The sequence below is a fragment of the Ruditapes philippinarum genome, unplaced genomic scaffold (assembly GCF_026571515.1).
Source record: "Ruditapes philippinarum isolate M1 unplaced genomic scaffold, ASM2657151v2 ctg3210_1_1_1_1, whole genome shotgun sequence".
Classification (NCBI taxonomy): Eukaryota; Metazoa; Mollusca; class Bivalvia; order Venerida; family Veneridae; genus Ruditapes; species Ruditapes philippinarum.
The window spans coordinates 124,791-144,449 of NW_026852736.1; the positions used below are offsets into that span (position 1 = coordinate 124,791).

At 32.3% G+C, this 19,659-nt stretch overlaps 2 protein-coding genes across 3 annotated transcripts in view; one reads left to right on the plus strand and one right to left on the minus strand.

Annotated features, from left to right (window-relative positions):
* The window catches only part of LOC132722749 (uncharacterized), a 52,621-nt gene extending 46,995 nt beyond the window's left edge, over window positions 1-5,626 (plus strand). For both annotated transcript variants that reach the window (XM_060707328.1, XM_060707321.1), the window contains exon 2: window positions 4,697-5,626. In XM_060707328.1, the coding sequence (XP_060563311.1) occupies window positions 4,755-5,546 (792 nt within the window). In that variant the 5' untranslated portion in view covers window positions 4,697-4,754 and the 3' untranslated portion in view covers window positions 5,547-5,626. The remainder of the gene's footprint in view (window positions 1-4,696) is intronic.
* Window positions 5,627-5,764: 138 nt separating this feature from the next.
* On the minus strand, window positions 5,765-18,596 carry LOC132722775 (uncharacterized). The gene is made up of 8 exons (XM_060707340.1): window positions 18,394-18,596; window positions 14,398-14,532; window positions 13,324-13,809; window positions 12,716-12,985; window positions 11,561-12,181; window positions 11,271-11,342; window positions 10,660-10,818; window positions 5,765-8,335 (listed from the first exon to the last, which is right to left on the minus strand). Exons 2-8 carry the CDS (start codon window positions 14,501-14,503, stop codon window positions 7,773-7,775), a joined length of 2,277 nt encoding a protein of 758 aa, XP_060563323.1. The 5' UTR covers window positions 14,504-14,532; window positions 18,394-18,596; the 3' UTR covers window positions 5,765-7,772.
* Between the last annotated feature and the right edge of the window lie 1,063 nt (window positions 18,597-19,659).

The following is a 19,659-nucleotide window of genomic DNA, read 5'->3' on the forward strand; positions in this document are numbered from 1 at the left end:
ACTCCATACCTTATTCAATGGTTACTTTTACATTCTCCCATAAACCATTGATTTAAATTATACTCATACTCTAAAGTATTACGATGTGTACATAAAATGCTTTAATATCATCTTAGACATGGCAAAAAGAATTATTAACTAACAAAGTAAGAAGTAGGGCATATATCAACAAATATACGCATTGTTAGTAAAATCGACGTAGCAAACTTGGGTCCTAAAAGACATTTAATGAAAAAACATCAAATTATCTAAATAATGAATCGTTTTAAGCCTAAAAAATGAAACTATTTTGGATCACAACCATGATCCACAAAAACCAAGTAAGTAATTGACAACTCCGTAAATTTAACTTTGGTACATGTAACAGTAACCAATTTTCAGATTTGTGTTGTAAAATCTATAATTTATAGTTATATTATTAATAAATAATTTTAAAAAGAAATATTTCTCTGACCTAATGATAATCGTCTGCTACATTTTGATATATTTCAATGACAGAAATGTACTTATTAGTGCTCTATAAAAGTAAGCACAAGGAGGCAAATCATAATGATTTAAATCATTAGAAACTCTTTACATGACGCATTCAAATAGCAGTTTTCTTTATGAATTATGTAAATTCAGGAAAAGGAATGTGCATAAAATTTATTCAAGTCATTGGAAGCTTACAACTTAGAGAGAAATTAAAACAAGATAGTATTTATATTACGATGCTCTAGAGTTTATAAAATCAAATATGTCCTCCGCTCCATTACAATTTCACGTATCAACACTATTATCAACGACTTGAAAAATTGCATGACAAAGTTACGTCTTGTTTTAACATAAGACTGTACAGAACCATCATGTTTACAACTAAATGTGAAGCTCTGCTATTTTTGGCGACAATTAATTCACCAATCAGAATTGAATTAGTTTAATGTCATGGATTTTCACACAAGGTGCACCAGATGACCCTTCCCTCAATTTTTCCGAATGAAACGATATGTTTTCTTCGCAATCTGACGTCATGTCAATATTTCTCCAACTCAGGCATGTTGTTTATTCCTTTTTCAACTTGTTTTTGGAAGTATGCCCAACAATTCAAATGCCATCTGTTATATGCGAAACATAATGCGCTTTCTTTGATGTACTTTGTATCTGCAGCAATGCTACATCTAGATCTCTACTGAAAAATATGAGCTTTAACTTTTTTTTCTTCATCTTTGAATATCACTTCAATTTGATCTTAGTCAATATCTTGTAAAGGTAATATAGTACATTTAAGCTAATTTGATGCATCAGCCAAACATGCAAACATAGTTGTGACTTCGAATTAATTTATGTCTCACAAGTATGGTTCTTGTTATCTCGTGGCAGCTGTTATTTCAAAATTCACTAACGCATGGAATAGGACACAGGAAAGCATCACCGTCGAAAGAAAATATGATATACAGTCTTCAAGTACAAGTAACATGGTTTGATTACCTTATAATTTCAGGTCTATGAATAATGTAAAAGGGAATTTATTGATGCAATATACACTAATTCAATTATAGTTTGGGTCAACATGCCAAGTTGAGTCAACGACACAGGAAGTATTGCCTTTTTATGGACAAACGACCACATTGCATATCTGTTCGTTCAAAGTACCTAAAGGCACGGACAATGTTCGGCCGAAATAGATATATTGACAACAAGAATTTGTAATAGAGTTACCAATGTCCTCACCTAAAGGAAATTTTACACGAAGCACAAACTGCTAAATGATTGGTGAATATTGTCCACAACTGAATGTCTGGTCAATATTTCTCTGGTCAATATTGCCAAATACTACATGCTTCGTCAATATTGCCCAATACAGTTTTTTGATAACTTTAACAGTGATTATATAAGTATAGACTAAACAATGGACTCTACTTTGTACATAAATATATGCACAAGGTAAAATACATTTTTCATGCAGGTAGTCCTATTGTAATATAAGCGACACGCTTAAAAATATTTCATTTTTTACATTTATTTACAAATATGCACAAATTTATAATCTTTGCGTATTTTTGAATGTGTGGTTTACGTCATTTTATATAAATTTCATAAAACTTAAAGTACACGTAAGAACGTCGGTCTTATAAACCATTATTCAGCCTTATGTTATCTAACAAAATCATACACAAGTTTTAACATGGTTAAAGATTAATAAGGAAGTAAATTTTCCTTCATAAGTTAAACAAATAAATGTATGTTAGTGTGTTCATTGACATGAAACCTCTATAATTTGTAAACTGATAGACTTATACTATTACATGAGCAAATGAAGCCTTTTCCTAACTGCTACTCGAAAAAAGTTATTAGCTACTTATTAGAATAATACTTACGTCAATTATATTGTAATGGTCAGACGTATAAATCTCAAGTACACATATTCAGAAAATAGAAAACCTTGTTTCGTTCATCTTGTACTTATTTGCTATCGGTCATAAACCATGTAAACGCAGTAAGGACAATGTTTAAATTCATAGATATAAAATCTATACATTTCGCACACTTATTATGTCTGTACTTAAGATAATGAACCACAACAAACAGGTTTATTCGTGTAGGTATAAATTTTAAAAAATGGTACCGATTTGGTATTTTAAAACTTTGTTCTTTAATGCGAGATTCACAAAAAATACTTTAAACATAATATGCCTGTCTGAGGTAAGTTTTTGATTTTTGGAAAATCATACACTTTGTAAATTAATGCCTACATTATTTTCATAAATGGTTCTCGATAAGAATTAATAAATATGTAAAATGTATTTATACTATTCAAACAATACACCATTGCATGATTAAATAAAAATTTCATGAATTCTATCAGAACCGGGAATGATTCAGTTATCTTAAAAAAATACTGTAGTTTTCAAACCAGATACAAGTCCTACCTAATATCAACATATTGTCATATTAAAGAAATGATTCAACAAAAAGAAAGACATAATCGGTTAACTTACGTAACGTTTATATTCAATTTTGTAACGCGCACGAAATCATAATTTAAGGACCTATTCAAGCAATTGTCATGCGATGTTAACTAGTTAAACGTAGTGAAAAAATTTGTTTTCCTGGACCAAACAGGACGTATCCAATATACTCCATGCACATCATATTTTAGATAGCGATATTTCTTTCTTTAAGTCTCAATATCTGTTAAAAGTGATTCCTCGGAAGCATAAAAAACAGCAAAATTACATGAACATTGCAGATTCTGTCTGATTTAGTTATGTACATGAGAGGTTATTAAAAAGTTTAACTTCTCTCACGCCCCCTAGCACTGGCTTAAACGGGACTCAACTCTCAACACTTACAAGTGCTGAATGGGGCGATATTTTATGGCTTCCACACAGCACTTGCCACCTGCTGTTGTGATGTATAAACATTTGTTAAAAACAGCAAAATTCCATGAAAATTGCAGACCTTGTTTGATGATTGTGATTAAAAAAATATATTCAATTACATGGGAAGTAGAAATGGCTGTCCTTTCTGTCGAGTGGCATGTTTGTTTGTGATCCATATATAGATATTGCAAAACATGCAAAGATATATCTTAAAACATGTTATTTTAAACCTTACAAAATGCAATTGAGGAACTTCGGGTGTTTTCACCATGTGACCTTCAATGTTAGTCTTTTTTGGATCCATTCTGATCAATTTAGCCCTCGTCGTTATTTTCCGAGTCTAAATAAATACATATCAAATTGATATTATACTCTTCCAAACCACGTTTTCATTAACGGTGTCTAAATGTAGTAATTGTATATCATATTATACACGAAGTAGCTGAAGTTCTTTCAAAATATAAGTAAATTGGCATTGTGAATTTAAAAGCTTGTTTTACATTGTCTAGTACAATACTGATTATTTCGAACTTACTCACATGGGCAAAACATATATTGTATAAGGAACTAGGTTTGACAGCTGTGAGAATTCAGATATAGAATTGAGTATTGAACGCAAAACATCAAAACAACCTTATATAATTACTGACACAGCATCGCTTATCCATGCAGTAAGGACACAAGGTCCTGCATAAATCAGTTGTGTTTGGCTCTTATAGATTGTATTACAAAAACGTCACAGCCCGCACCTCTAAACATAGTGTGACTTGGCGTGTCAAAGTCCACTCGAGTAAAATGAAATCTAAATATTAAGTTATTGGTAAAATAACCCGTTTTATTAAATAATTTTTGTTCCCTTCCGATAAACAGACATTGTTTTCGTGGCCTTACTACGTCATATTGATTGTTCTTATTTAGTTAAAAGAACACTCACAAATTAAAAAAGAGCACACTTGAAAGGACTAGAAACAATAAGAAATATGTCTTCAGGTAAGTTTATATTTTGTAGAGGCTGAGATTAAAAGAAAACATAATTTTGTTGAAGTTTATATTGTTATATAAAAATTGATCTTGCTATAAATGCTTTGCTCAAATTTGATATTAGAAAATATTGATAATTGCTACACAGAGCGATTTCGTAGATATAATTGTTTCAACGCAACAGCAAATTGTTAATAATAATGTATTCCGATTTAGCAGCAGTCTTTTAAAACGGAATATGTATCGGTTATAAATCAGGTCATGCATTGCTAGTAATAAAAATATCCAATGATATTACTGGATTCTTTTTATTTCACATGCTTCACTACGATTTTCTTTTTTTTATTTTGCAGTCAGAGTTATCAAAACGCTTGATTATCTTGTTGACAAGAACAGGTTGATTGTCGCCGGATGTATTTGAATAATAATCACATTGCGTTTGTTGATCGTAAAAACTCGGTCCTAATCGTTACAAATACAGAGAATGAATCCTTCAAAGAAATTTATCTTGTCCAACTTCTGCCAGACCAATATCGAGCCAAAAATCCAAAGAACATACCAAAACCGTCGGATGTAAACAAAGGATTCGAAGATCACCAGCTTTTGATTACCTATACAGGCAATGATTTCTCCCTCGCAATTGTATGTAGGCTGGATGAGGGCATGACAGAATTAGGTCCTCCTCTGCATGTTATGAGAATCAATGACAGGACAAGGTATGTCGTAGCAATAGATAAAGATAACGTTTGCGCCACTACAGAATACAAGGTCATCATCAAGAATAAAGATGACAACGATGATGCTGAAGTTAGGTCTCATCCCCGCATAAAACGTGACAGAGGAGGGCTTCTAATGACAGATGGTAAAGGAAATTTCTATTATGGTGATGGACCCAGTTTTGTTGGGTGCTCCTGGGATGGAACAAAAATTGAAGAAACATTTCGATTGACAGATAATGCCCAATATTCGATGAAATTTCCACGTGGATCTGCCATAGAACCCACCTCAGGACGAATATTTATATGCACTGATTCGTCAAGAGCTATCTTAAGCATTTCAAGGGACGGCAGACACGTAAAAAGAGAGGTCTGTGACGGAACGAAGCAGTATGGCGACATAGACTTCAACTCAGATGGCAACAGATTCTTTACTACGTTTTGGAATGATAATGAATGGCCGATCCTTTATGGACTTGAGGCTTAATGTACAATATATAGAAATAGAGATAATATCCAAAGTTGGACCATAGTCGATACTTTTTTATGACACATAATCGTGTCAAATAACATTCAATTTGGTGCCTTGTTTACTATCTATAATATATAGTGTATATGAATGGATAATCACTATCATTTTATCTGATTATTATTATTATTATTATAATTATTATTATTATAAAGTTTAAGGTATTTCTTCAGTATCCATACACATAGTAAAGAAAACTTTTTATACATATAATGTGAATAAATATGTGTCCTATTTAAAAGGTAGAACATTATACTTTGTATTACTAAATATTTGAAACGGTATATTATTTACACTTTTAAGAAAATACCTGCTTAAAAAATAAAACGTCATTTTTAAAAGCGATTTGTAATGTGTAATTCTTCAGGAATGAAATAGTGCATCTTATTTTAGATTTGGCTACATACCGTCCATCTTTTGAGAATTAAGACGTGTTATATAACAGTCGTAGCAGAATAATAAAATAACTGTTTTAATCTAACTTGATTTTAAAGGGTAAAACGCTAAATTGGACGACATACTTCCATAAAATTTAAGATTATTTTAAAAACATTAAAAACCGGTTTCTTCCATTATCTTATGGTGCATTACAAAAGAGTTTTAACACAAATTTTTTATTGTTATTGTTTTATTGTTATTTACCTCATAGAATATTGTTCGTAAACAAAATGAAATGCTCTGGAACAAATTATTAATCTGCTATGCATAGTAGGATTGTGACCGTAAACGATAATTTTGTGCATGCGCCTTTGGCTGAAAAGGAAATATTTCTTCCACACAATTTTTACAAGAACTGCTTTTTTTCTAATATTGAAACAAAAATTTTGTAAACACCACTCAAAAAAGATATAGCTTTGTATACTTTAATTGATGCTATGGTCTGTATTTTTTTTTAATAAAATTTTATTAAAAAAGAACAATAAAAGATTGATGTAAACTTGTTTTGACTTTTATTACTTCAGGCGAAGGCCTGAACATAGTCCCACTGCAGTTTGGTATGCTTAGAATCTTTATTATGAATGAGTGTTATCTAAATTGTAATTGTTACCGATAAGGTATTTATTTTGTTAAACAAAAGTTTGACTTATAAATGCACTTATATGTCCTTCTAGTTTTGTTTTGTTACTTAAAATAAATTATGCTAGAAAAAATAAATAAGCTTCATTGGACTACCAAAAAGTTGACAAGCTTGAAAAGCGAGAGAACTCATCCTAAGCAAAGAAAATAATTCTAATTGAGTTACGACTCTTTCTCATATTCGGGAAATTGATTTGCGTATATCCTTTTTTCTTCGTTTGTGACCATACACAAGCATAACAAGTCTGTAGTGATTAGCTTAATAGTTTCTGAGAAAACAGACTTTAACTTAAATGTTAACCAAGGCCAACGTCGACACCGACTAAAGTGTTATGGAAGCAGCTCGATAATTCCTTTTTTCGAAATGTGGAACAAAAAACGAAATATAAAATTTACTCCATACTTCATTGGTTACTTGTACATTCTCCCATACACTATTGATATAAATCATAACCATACTCTAAAGTATGACGATGTGTACATAAAATGCTTTAATATTATCGTTAACGAACAAACAAACAAAATTGTGATCTAACAAAGTAAGAAATAGGGCATATATCAACAATTATACGCATTGTTAGTAGAATCAACGAAGGAAACTTCACACCTTAAGGACATTTAAAGAAATAAATATTAAAATATCTCGAAAATGATTCGTTTTAAGCATTTTATTTCTTTGCTGCAAAGTAAAACTAATTTGGATAACCACCATGATCCAGGGAATAAGCATTTGACAAATCCGTAAAGTTAACGTTTGGTACATGCAACAGTATTCAAGTTTCAAATTTTTGTTCTAAAAGCCACAATTCATAATGTATCTGTAACAAATATTCCTCTGAGGTGATGCTGATCGTCTGCTACGAAAAAAAAAAAACTTTGATAATTTTCGAAGTCAGCAATTTGCTTATTAGTGGTCATTAATGGAAGCAAAAGGACGCAAATTATAAGTAATTACAAGTGCGTATAAAATCCTCAGAAACAGTTTTGGAGATTAGCCACATAAACATGGTAGTCTTCTGTATAAAATATGTACATTAAAAAAACGAAATTTATACAAATCATTGGATGCTTACAGCCTACAAAGAAACTAAAACACCCTAATATATATTACGATGCTCTTGAGTTTACGAAATCAAAAATGTCCTCCGCTTCCTTACAATAGCACGTATCAACTCTATTATCAACTACTTGAAAAACTGAGTGACAAAGGTCTTTGTCTTGCTTTAACATAAGACTATACAGAGCCATCATGTTTACACCTAAATGTGCAGCTCTGCTATTTTTGGCGCCAATTAATTCACCAATCAGAATCGAAACCACACATAGTTTATTGTCATGGATTTTTACACAAGGTGCACCAGATGACCCTTCCCCAAATTTCTCCGAATGAAACAATATGTATTTTTCGCAATCTGACGACATATCAATATTTCTCCAATTAAGGCATGTTGTTCGTTCCTTTTTCAACTTGTTTTTAGAAGTATGCCCAACAATGTAAATGTCATCACCCGGACTTGCATCTGTTATATACAAAACAGATTGCACTTTCTTTGATGGACTTTGTATCTCCAGCAATGCTACATCTAGTTCTTTATTGAAAAATATCAGCTTCAGCCTTTTGCCCCTCCTTTCATCTTTGAAAACCACTTCAATTTGATCTTGGTCAGTAGCTAGAAAAGGTGATATTATACAATTTTTCAGTTAATTTTATATACATATGTATAATTTGATTATAGCATTGATGATATAACAATAACATGAAACAAAAATGTTAATATAGAGCTGACTTAGAATTCATTCATAACAATGGTTCTTGTTATCTCATGGCAGCTAGGTTCTTCAAAATTGACGACCGTATGATTTGATTGCCTTATAATTGTAGGTCTACGAAAACTATATCATGACATTGACTGATGTAAAGTACACTACTTCAATAATAATCTTGGCTAACAATTCATGGTAAGTCAACGGCACAAGAAGTATTGCCTTTTTATGGACAAATGACTACACTGCATATCTGTTTGTTCAGAACACCTAAAGGCACGGACAATGTTCGGCCGAAATAGATATCTTGACAACAGGAACTTGTAACAGAGTTACCAACGTCCCCCGCCTAAGGGAAGTATAACATGAAGCAAAATATTGTGCTATTTCAAATGATTTAGGTGAGAATCTGAACTTTCAGTTCAAAATCTTTACCAAAGATAGACCTGCATATGTAAGTAACAATAAATTCATAAAAGATATAAAATGGAATTAATCCTGTGTATGTGTCAACAGTAATGCATTTATTTAGTTGCTATCACTATTCAACAGCCACAAAATGTAACAAATATAATATCAATACAGGGTAAGGTCTGTTACAGGGTATATTTCGTTTCCGGTATATAGTTGTTTTCATCGATCAAGGTATGTGGTCGATTCACCAATGGAATTTTATTTGCATGGGGCGTGACCCTGCAACATACCATTTTAGGCTTTGACCTTAAAGTGTGATTTTGACCTTTGAGGTAGAGGTCTATGTGTTACGCCTATCATTTTAAACATTATTGAAAAATTTCTTGATTCGTGAAAAAGGTATATTCCAGATACAAAATATAATCTATAACAGACTATATGAAGCTTTGACCCTCCCCCCACCCATGTTACCTTTACCTTGGTCTTGCGTGTGACAAATTGTCCCACTATTTTAAATAATTGTGCCAGGTATTTTCAAAATCCCTTGAACGGTAAAATTGTTTATATACTGGACATATAATGTGACCTACAATTGGGAATAGGTGTCGCGCATGATTTGTGACAGGTTATTTCAAAATTCTATGATAGATGAAGGAATGTTATGGACTGGACACCATAAATACCCTTGAACAGACCACGTTGACCTTTAACCACTAAGTATGACCTGGACTTTGGAGGTAGGCGCCAGGATGTTGCGCACGACACGTAGTCTTGTTATTGTAAAATATGTGCCAAGTAATTTCAAAATCCCTTGATGGATGAGTAAGTTATGATCTGGACACAAAATACACCATATAAAAGACCATAATAACCTTTGACCTCACATTGTGACCTTGATCTTAGAGGCAATGGACTGGGTTTTGTGCACACCACATTGAATTATAATTTGTGCCAAGTATTTTCAAAATCCCTTTATCTGTGAAGATGATATTGATTGACACTAAATATACTCTGTAACAGGCAATGTTTATCTTTGAAATTCAAATGTGACCTTGACCTTGGAGGAAAGTGACTTCTTTTGGGGGAGCATGACATACAGTCTCATCGATACATCAATGCGAACATTTGTGCCCACAATTTCAAAATCCCAACATGAATAAGAAACTAATAGACCGGACGAGACATAACAATGTTGAATTTTAAATACCAAATGTGACTTGACCTTTGAGGTAGTAGTCCGGGTTTTTGTGCATGACACATCGCCTTATTAGAAAAAAAACATTTGTGCCAGGTTGTCCTAATGTTATGTTAAGTTATGGACCGAACACGAACGTCTGACAGGCGGTCGGGAAAACGGACGGATGGAGCCCATTTCTTAATCCGCTTTTTTTGTCTTTGAAAAGCGGGGTACAATAATTTCCATTGTCATAACACATTTTCTATTCAGTTACTAGATAGCGGCTCGATTAATGGATATTAAACCTCATCTTGATATAAAAATGTCAAACAATATTGGGTAAAAAGTCATAAAGATGCCAACCAAGGTCAACTACCCCGATCACTACCATTCAGCAAGCCATTCGACGATTGTTTCACGATATTTTTCTTAATTTGTTAGCAAGGTGGGCACTGCTTATTTTCAAAACTGGAACATTTTAAGAAATGTCAAATGTCTCTTTTCCGACTTACAACCAAAAAGTACCTATTATTATTTGCTGTTTTTGGGACATTGAGCTCGAAAAAAGTGGGTGTCAGTATAAAGTAGTTTTTTTTTAAAACAATATTTGCCCATTTAATACACATTTTAATAACATACCAGAAACAAAGTGGTACGTAGTCAAAACAAAGTCATGACCTGCCCTGAATGCTGTTGCTACCAGACCATTTTTGCCCTTTATGATCCCCGTCATATAACCAACCTCCTGATAATCAAGCTCATCATGTAACGCAAAGTAACGCAGTTTTCTGTGTTTGCCTGCAATATTGAAAGTTATATTACGTTTCATCACATGAAACAATTTTGGTAGATTTTCAATGCACTTATCCCCTACTTTCCTGCGCATCGGTCGAATGAATGTTTCACTATCGCTAACTTTCTTGTCTGAAGTAGCTTCAGTATCAATTCTCTGTTCCTCATCACTTATATATTCTGTTTCAAAGATGATCGAACTTACTAAGTTTCAAAAATAAAATATCCAGAGACAGTAGCAAAAAGCGAATGGGTTTGAGTTTTTTTTGACTTTCTCTTAGATAAAATTTAATGCCAGTGGATAATTTTAGCTTTCAAATTTAAAAACATATCTAAAAGAGCTATCTTAAATGCACGTTTAAAAAATTTAAATTTTCATTTGATAGATAAAAAATACTATAAATACAGTAAATGTAGATGAAAACAATAAATAATTCATTTAAAATAATAAATATTACCTTTATTGTCTGTGCTACCCTTTTGGTTACTCAAAGGTCGTACTTTTATAGTTGGATTGTTGTGTTTACATTCTAAAAATAACAAATTAAAACAAAATGACTTTAAGTCTCCTCTGAACAGTAACAGATTTAGAAACATTTGTTTTGTTAGCAAAGATTTTCTGAAATGATAATCACAACATGGAATTGAATCTGTGTTACATACTTCTATGACCATTATATAATAATAGTTATCAAGCATGATAAAGTACACTATGAACTATCGAAAATGTTATAAAAATTAGACTAACTTATCCTCTTCAGCGTGACATCGACTTCAGTGTTGGGCTTCAGTATTCCCTCTTTATTGATAGATGTTAAGGCAGCCTTTACTAAGTGTTCTGGTATATCACTTAGGCGAGGATTTGTATTTAAAATATCTTTCTTAGGTTTTACAGTTATACAAATTCCTTTATTGAGTTCCTTTTCCATCCCAAATGTTCCAATATAACCTGTTTTCTTATTACAATGTGAACCATCTGAATAGCGTGTGGTTGATTCGTTTTTATTTCCTTCGTCAAAGACACATTCTCTTTGATGAAATTTGATTTCGAGAAGCATAACAAACTGTATAAGATTAAAGCATTCCATGTCAAGAGACCGTAGCATGAACCGGATCAAGGTTTCGAATTCCGATGAAAAGAACTTGACGGGTAATTCTACTGCCGATTCGTTTGACCTTGACTTAAATGTTAACAGGATGCACCCTTTTTCAACTCTTACTACTTCAACATCTAAAACAGCATCCAATTCACTTTGAAATTCATCTAAATTAGATTGAAGATTTTTAAATATTAAGTCTTCGTAGTCACTCGTGTCCTTTGTACCATCTCCTTTGCAAGTTATTTTGAGTTTAATTTCAGCACCTACAACTATAAGCCATTCAGATTGTAAGGATGGTACAAATAAACGTACGCTAAGTAATGAAAATGATAAAAGTCATGTAAAAAGATATGGATACAAATTGATTCCTCGGAAGAATTAATCGCAACAAAATTACATGAAAATTGTATAACTGTTTATTTTGCCTTTCGTTGTTTATCATAGTGCCTGGTTTCATGAAAAAGCAAACTACGGAGAAGAAGTTATTGGCAAAGGATTCGATAGAAAGTAATTATGATAGTATTTGTCTAAGTAAACGTGTACAGGCCCATCTTTTTTAAATTATACTGACCTCGTTATAATGATACAAGTACTTTCATTATTCTGAACAGAGGAATGGGTTATTTGCCATATCTGAATATTCTCCTCTGATACATAAACCTTTATCGTTACATAGACATTTTCTTTGTGACTTTTACAATGGTATTTTTTTCTATTTAACTACAAACTATTTGTGTGGGAAAAGTGGATTATGGGTAATTGTGACAAATCGGGTTACGAATAGCAGAGGGAAAAAAACTTACATTCACTTTTGTTTTCGTAAAAATATTTTGCGCATTTAAGTACATCTTTTGGAGTTCGTAAATTACACCTAATTTGTTGGACGTTGTTAGTTCCAACTGTAATTGTTGTGATCTTTTCAAACACATCATCACAATCTAAAACGTTTGTTTGGTTATCTCCTATACTTATGACAGTCTGGCGAGGATTTGTGATATCTAGTTCTGTTTTATTTCCAACAGTGTCATTGTGACATATCTTGATTGGTCTCTCCTTGCTCTGTGTAATAGATCCTACAAATTATTGTATATATTTTTGAACAGTGATTATATACAGATATAAATTTTAATGTCTTGGCAGGTTTCCAAAATACATTTTCAAGACATTTAACATAATTGACACAAGAACATTTATTTGTTTACTTTAACTCTAAAATATTACCGGTACTTATCTTCTTTTATGTCTGTATATATATTTAACAAAATGTAATTAATTTTCGAATAAACAGTATTGACGATACATTTTAGCACCTTCAGCTATATTCGATATTTCTAAAATAATATATATCAAATCCATGAGATGAGAATAACAAAATTTATTACATTATTCTTAATATCTTTAGAAGACTTACCAGCAGCTGGTAAATCATCGATCGTGACTTTTGGTTCTGGCAGTTTTCGAAGGGAAACAAAGCGACTATTTCTAGTGTACCCGATAAATAACCCTTTAATTTGTTGACGTTCAGATGATTTGCAGTGTAATGGCCTTATAATCCTTGATTCAAGTGTTCCAGCATTAACTACCTCAATAGTTACCTTATAGATATTAGCTATAGCATACAACAAATCGTCGTTTTTAGGTTTTACCAATATGGCTTTAGCTTTAAGGTACCTGTATGCTGCCACCAAGTATGATGTGGAAACATTCTGAAAATATTCATATATATTTCGCTGTGTTTCCTTTACTGTTGCTTTCTTGTTAACACCTGAAAATATGAGTTGGTCAGCTACCGCCTCAAGCAAGCTATTATTGTCTTGTTGGAGTTGGACATTAACAACTGTAAATCCCAAAGTCTCCATTCTTTCATAATCACATTTATTCTCTATTCTTGATTTGTCTGAAAGACGTTGAAAGGACATATTAAATAACACTGTAAATAATAGTCAGTTATAATATTTAATGTACATACATGTACTTCATTCTGGAATTTTATAAATAAATAAAGAATTATTTTTAACCGTTTTAAAATTCTATACTATTAGAGAAATGATGAAGACGATTTGAGATTCAACTTTCGAATTTCATAAAATTGCAGATAAAGAATAACCGGCCAGCATGTCGCAGGTTTTGTTAAATCCCATGAGAATTGTTCGATCTTGAATAAAAAATAAGACTGAAGATCAGGAAGGCAAAAGCAACGTTCACAGGACGCAGCCCCCGACACAACCTAGCTACCACAGCAGGGTGTCCAGAAGGCACCACACCAAAGTTTATGGACATGATACTGTAATGCCTGAACTGTAAATGTGATATTACAGTATTGTTGCTTAGTTAAACATATTTTAATCATGCATCGTACGTCTAATGGATAATGCAGACAATGCAGAAGAATTAAGGGATTACGGACACGTGTAGTTATCTCTGTGTGCTTGTTGTAAGTAAATATTTGAAAAAAATTCTATAATTACGTTATTGTTGATCTTACCAGCTTTGTTGATTCTGTATCTCCATCGAAAGAGAAATAACATTGACGCTAGAAGACATAGAAATGACGTCAGTCCCGTTGCTACAACCAAACCACCAAAGTCCATCTTTGTCTGTGTTTACAGCCAGTTATCGTCTGTGTAAATATATTGATATGAAATTGAATTTAAAACATATTAATTTATTTCTTCAAAATTAAAAAAAATAAGGGCATTTATATTAAAGTACATGTATCTGATATGCCTCATCTAATCGTGTCAATAGACAGAAATATAAAATCCTTAAAGAACTGGCTTGGTGTGATTGAGCCTATTCTTGGAAGGAACTGAAAGTGAGACTACCCTCAACGCTCCTAGCACTGGTTAAAACAGAATTAAACATTTAACTTTTGTTGCTATGACAAATTGAAATAGAGTTAGAAAAAAACGTGTGCCCTAAAGGAGAAAACAGTTGGCACAACTAGATACAATGGAACTTTGAAAGATGACCAAAGATTAGGTAACCTTCACATCACAGACACGCTTCCCAGAAAAGCAGACGACATATCCTAATGGCTATTTAAAGAATACTAGAACCATCCATCTAAAACTGCTTTCCGACATTTTGCGGGTTTTTTTATACCGGTATGGTACAGACGAATGTTTAAGTCAATCATTTCTTGCTTGTAATTATTAATATAAATTTTGTATATCTATTTACTTTAAATACCCGTTAACATTATATCTACATTAACTTATGCAGTTATGTATTTTATACATTTTATTTTTCATTTACTAAAACAAGCACAGTCAAAGGGTAAATAGGGCTGAACTGAAGCTAACGAATTATGCAGTATAACGGTATGAAATAAAGAAGAAAGGGTGCCTAAAGATCGCCATTCAAAATGTTTCAGTCTACGTTTAATGGAGCCTGCCATGGAAGAGGTAATTGTAAGCTACCATTCACGCCACTATCCCTGGTTAAATAAATTAAGAAACACACCCTTCGATGTGATAATTATTCTTTGTTTACCCAATTTAACATCTGTTCTTCCATTTTAGATGACATTTTCAATTTGAAATCATATTTATGTAACTCCCTTAGACCTAAACAGTGGTGTTTGTGTGTTCAGACATCACCTTCAAAAAAATATTCCTCCGGATAAATTGGGTACATGGGTACATAACTCCTACATATCACCGTATTCGGTATTGAACTAGTTACACCCGTGGTCTGTATTTTACTCTCCATTTTTAAAAAGTAATTATCACTTCTGAAAATGATAAATGCGTATTAGATTTATTTTTTGCTGATGAAGTAACTTATATTGTTATAACGTTTTCGGTATAAAAGAATGATTGACAAACAGCTTGTTTGGGTGATTATGGATATTGTCAATCCTTGATCTCATATTACCCCGTTAGCTGAGGGGCAAATAATACGTATTGTAATCAAATAACTAATTTTAAACATTCTTTCTTCAAAGGATCTATCAAGTTTATAATATTAAAAGAATAAAAAAGATTAAACCTGGCCGACCTTTGGTTTACCAACGATCCTCATTTTCAACTCAGTTGAAAGTACTATTAAGGACAGATCATGCATTAACTATTAAAATATGTAGTAGCATTAGATAAATAGCGCTTTTTAAGCATTATGACATTGAATGAAGTTTCCCATAATACCGAACAGATAATATATATATAAATACTGTTTTACTTGTTTTTATCTAGTCACGCTTAAACAGTAACAAACAAAAAACCTCTTAAAACCTCTTAACTTCTGTTTCTCTTTTTTTATTTTTCAAATAAATAATGTCGGCCTTTGTAACGATCCTTAAAGTAAAATTAATAAATTAAACGAGACTTACCTGGAAGTTGAAGTTCAATTATTATTCTACTGCTACTGGACCACAGGGTTTAATGAGATGAACATATGATCTTATCAGATGACCAAGCAGACTTTCAGAGCATACATAATTATGCAAAATGCGACAATGGCTTATACATATGGGAGGGGTAACCGGGTGGGCATTAAACCCTGTGGTCCAGTAGCAGTAGAATAATAATTGAACTTCAACTTCCAGGTAAGTCTCGTTTAATTTATTAATTCTACTGCACTGGACCACCTAGGGTTAATGAGATTTTAGAGACCATGCTCGCATTTTGATAAGTCGTTAAAACTTCATAACCAAGTACAATGATAACGCATTCAATCTACGACTATTAACTTTTCAAAACTGAAAATGTAATGTACAAAATAAAGTATGCAATTGCCATATACATAAAATGCTGTAAAAGTAACAATCATTATAAAAGAATACTATTCCCTATTTCTACTGTGCGGAAAAGGTCATTAGGCTTGACCCCTGTTGCAATGTAACATTGCAAAATTGAAACATAATTTGCAATCCATGTGGAAAATATAAATGGATAATCAAATCAAAAACAGAAGTCAATTGTTATATCCAGAATATTATCACTTTAAATCAAATTATGAACAAACAAATCCGGTATTTAATCCATTTTACAAAAGTTATTAAGTAATTGTATTAATCCATTTAACAAGAATAATTGAATAAATCTTAATTCTAATAATAACACATAAACACATAAATTAAGAGAAATTAACTGCGGCCACTCTGATAGGATATTTTAAGCGTTCTGCTTGGTCATCTGATAAGATCATAATTTTATGTTCATCTCATTAACCCTAGGTGGTCCAGTGCAGTAGAATAACACTATTTTTAAACCTGCGCCAGTTTTACACTGAAAAACTAGTTTAACATTTAAACTTCCTGACTTCATTGATTAATCTACATTTAGATGTAAGTAAGCGAGTGAAGGACGAATGAACGCTTACTGATAATGCAACATCTGTTTAAGTTAGATTTAGAGTGGGAGAAGAATCAATAAATTACTTGTTCTGCTAAAGAGGAGCACGGACAATACAATTTTATTTCTATTTTCTTTTTATGTGAGGGGATGATACCGGGATTTCGATTTAGGAGACAGGATAAATAGTGCGCGTTTTATTTTTCAATATATTGCGGAAATAATAATCAGGATTTCTATTAGGGATTTCGATTAAGGTGCATGGAGATAATATCGATATTTCTATTTTTGATTATGTTCGGGGGATAATATCGGGGCGGGGATAGTATCAGAATTTATATTTTTGACTTACGGGCGTAATTTATATATTTTTTGTTAGTAAGGGTAATATCGGTCATTTTATTATCAAATTAAGAGCAAGATAATTACGGCAATTCTACTTTCGGTAAAAGGCGGGAAATTATATCAAGATATCGGTTCAGGGGTGAGAGATATATCTGGAGATTTATTTTTAATTTATACGCGTGGGATACTTCCGGGATTTCTATTTTCGATTAAGGGCCGTGTGATTATGCGAGATTTCGAAGAACGTGCAAGGATAATATCGGGGGTTCTTTTTTCGATTACGTGTGCGGATAATATCGGGATTTTTCTTTCCGATTTGAGGGTTGAGATAATATTTTGGTGTTTTTATTTTCTATTTTTGGGCGGGTAAGAATACTTTTTTTTAACGATGGTTTATATTTCAAAATTGCAATATTCATTTACGGGCAGAACATCGAAACGGATGTCATTTATCGATTTTTAAGGCGGGTAATTATATAAGAATATAAAAAATACAAGTGAAAGCTGGTAGTTAACATAGAGCAAAATGGAATCCCTAAAGAACGCGGTCGACTTTTCATCGCAAAGTCAGAGAAATTTTGGGCGAGGGATAACATTGGGACGTCTATCTTAAATTTTATATTCAAAAAGACATATGAAATACATGACTCTGACCTCGTTGTACTCTCAGCTTCTGCGAACAATAAATTCATTTTGTAAACAGATTACAATAAGGTTATAACATATAGAAACTGTTTAGTGTTCATGTTGGAAACGATTATTTAAGATTACTTTTCGGTAGCATTACATATAGATCTGAACTTATTAAAAGAAAAGAATATATCAAAGATAAACAATACCTCAGTAAAATATATTTTGTTTCCTGTCCAATCCTAGCCTGTAAAGATAAAAGAACACACATATTAAACGACCTTGATCTGTCTCACATAACTAAATTTAGTCACTCAGCAAATGATCTTTTCAGATATATTTCACGATTAAAGTCCATCATAATGAATTATATATTATGTGAAAAAGTTCCCTGAGTTTGAAATTTTTAACAAAAGAAAAACATAGTCTAGTTTACAGATAAAAGAAAACATAGTCTAGTGAATAATGATCTTCTAATTTTAGATCCAAGACATGTTGGAATACCATATTCGATTGTACATGTACTTAATGCATTATTGTATGATGTCCTGTTCCGTAAACACGCATAATTTATAGGCGCTGATTATCGCGTGTTACTGGCTAAGTTTTTGGACGAAATAGGACCCCGTTTTATTGACTTAAAACCTCAACAGACGGTAGGATTTTGCAGTACACTAAGATGTACAAGCAAATCTTAATGTGTGAAGTATACTATTTCTTGAATTTATACAACTTAATAATAGATTTACAGGATAGGACATGTTCCCTATCTTTATACTTGTTGTATAAACCTCCCACGATGACAGATGACATATTTCCCAATTATTCCCTGATAAAGTGTTAAGTGAATGAAAGCCCAGACCAATTAGAGCTAAAATGTAAACAAAGTAGTTAGATGGGGGTAAAAATGACGTTGGGAAACTCTTCAGAAGACCCAAATTCAGTGGTATGTTCGAATCCCTAATTATTCAAAAAATGATTATCTCTGTATTGAATTGTTCACTAATTAGGGGAGATAGTTTGTAAGCTGCTGCATAGCTCAGTCAGTAGAGCCGCAGTACGGTATTCCGTCGGTCCCAAGTTCGAGTCTCGGCCAGGCTGCACATTAGTCTCCTCCTGTGACAATTATAGACTTTCTTATAAAAAATAGAGAGTTTCAATCATTACTCGTGAAGAAAAGATAATATTTATTTAGAGAATAAAGTATGTAAGGGATCAATTGAGAGGAACTGTTTTTTTCTAGGGATACCTGATGACTCACACAATGCAGAATTACGGTCTGAATGCAAGTGTTGCATTGCTTTGAAAATTGTACATGATATCTCTTATTAAAGTCTGTTGAGGCCTTTAAATTACTAGAAAAGGTGTGTGTATTATGTCATTTGGAAGATAGCAAAAAGGCGTAAAGCGAACAGATTCAGTGTTACATCATTATTCATTAAAATGTCTCATATTATAACAGTTTCATTTTAAGT

Bases quoted from the DNA above. Each gene is read 5' to 3' on its own strand.
- LOC132722775 (XM_060707340.1), bottom strand. From the start codon at position 14,503: ATGGACTTTGGTGGTTTGGTTGTAGCAACGGGACTGACGTCATTTCTA. The intron at 12,986-13,323 runs GTAAGTCTTCTA...AATAATTTGTAG, and splicing joins CGATGATTTACCAGCTGCTG to GATCTATTACACAGAGCAAG. The intron at 11,343-11,560 runs GTTAGTCTAATT...TGTTATTTTTAG, and splicing joins TGTCACGCTGAAGAGGATAA to AATGTAAACACAACAATCCA.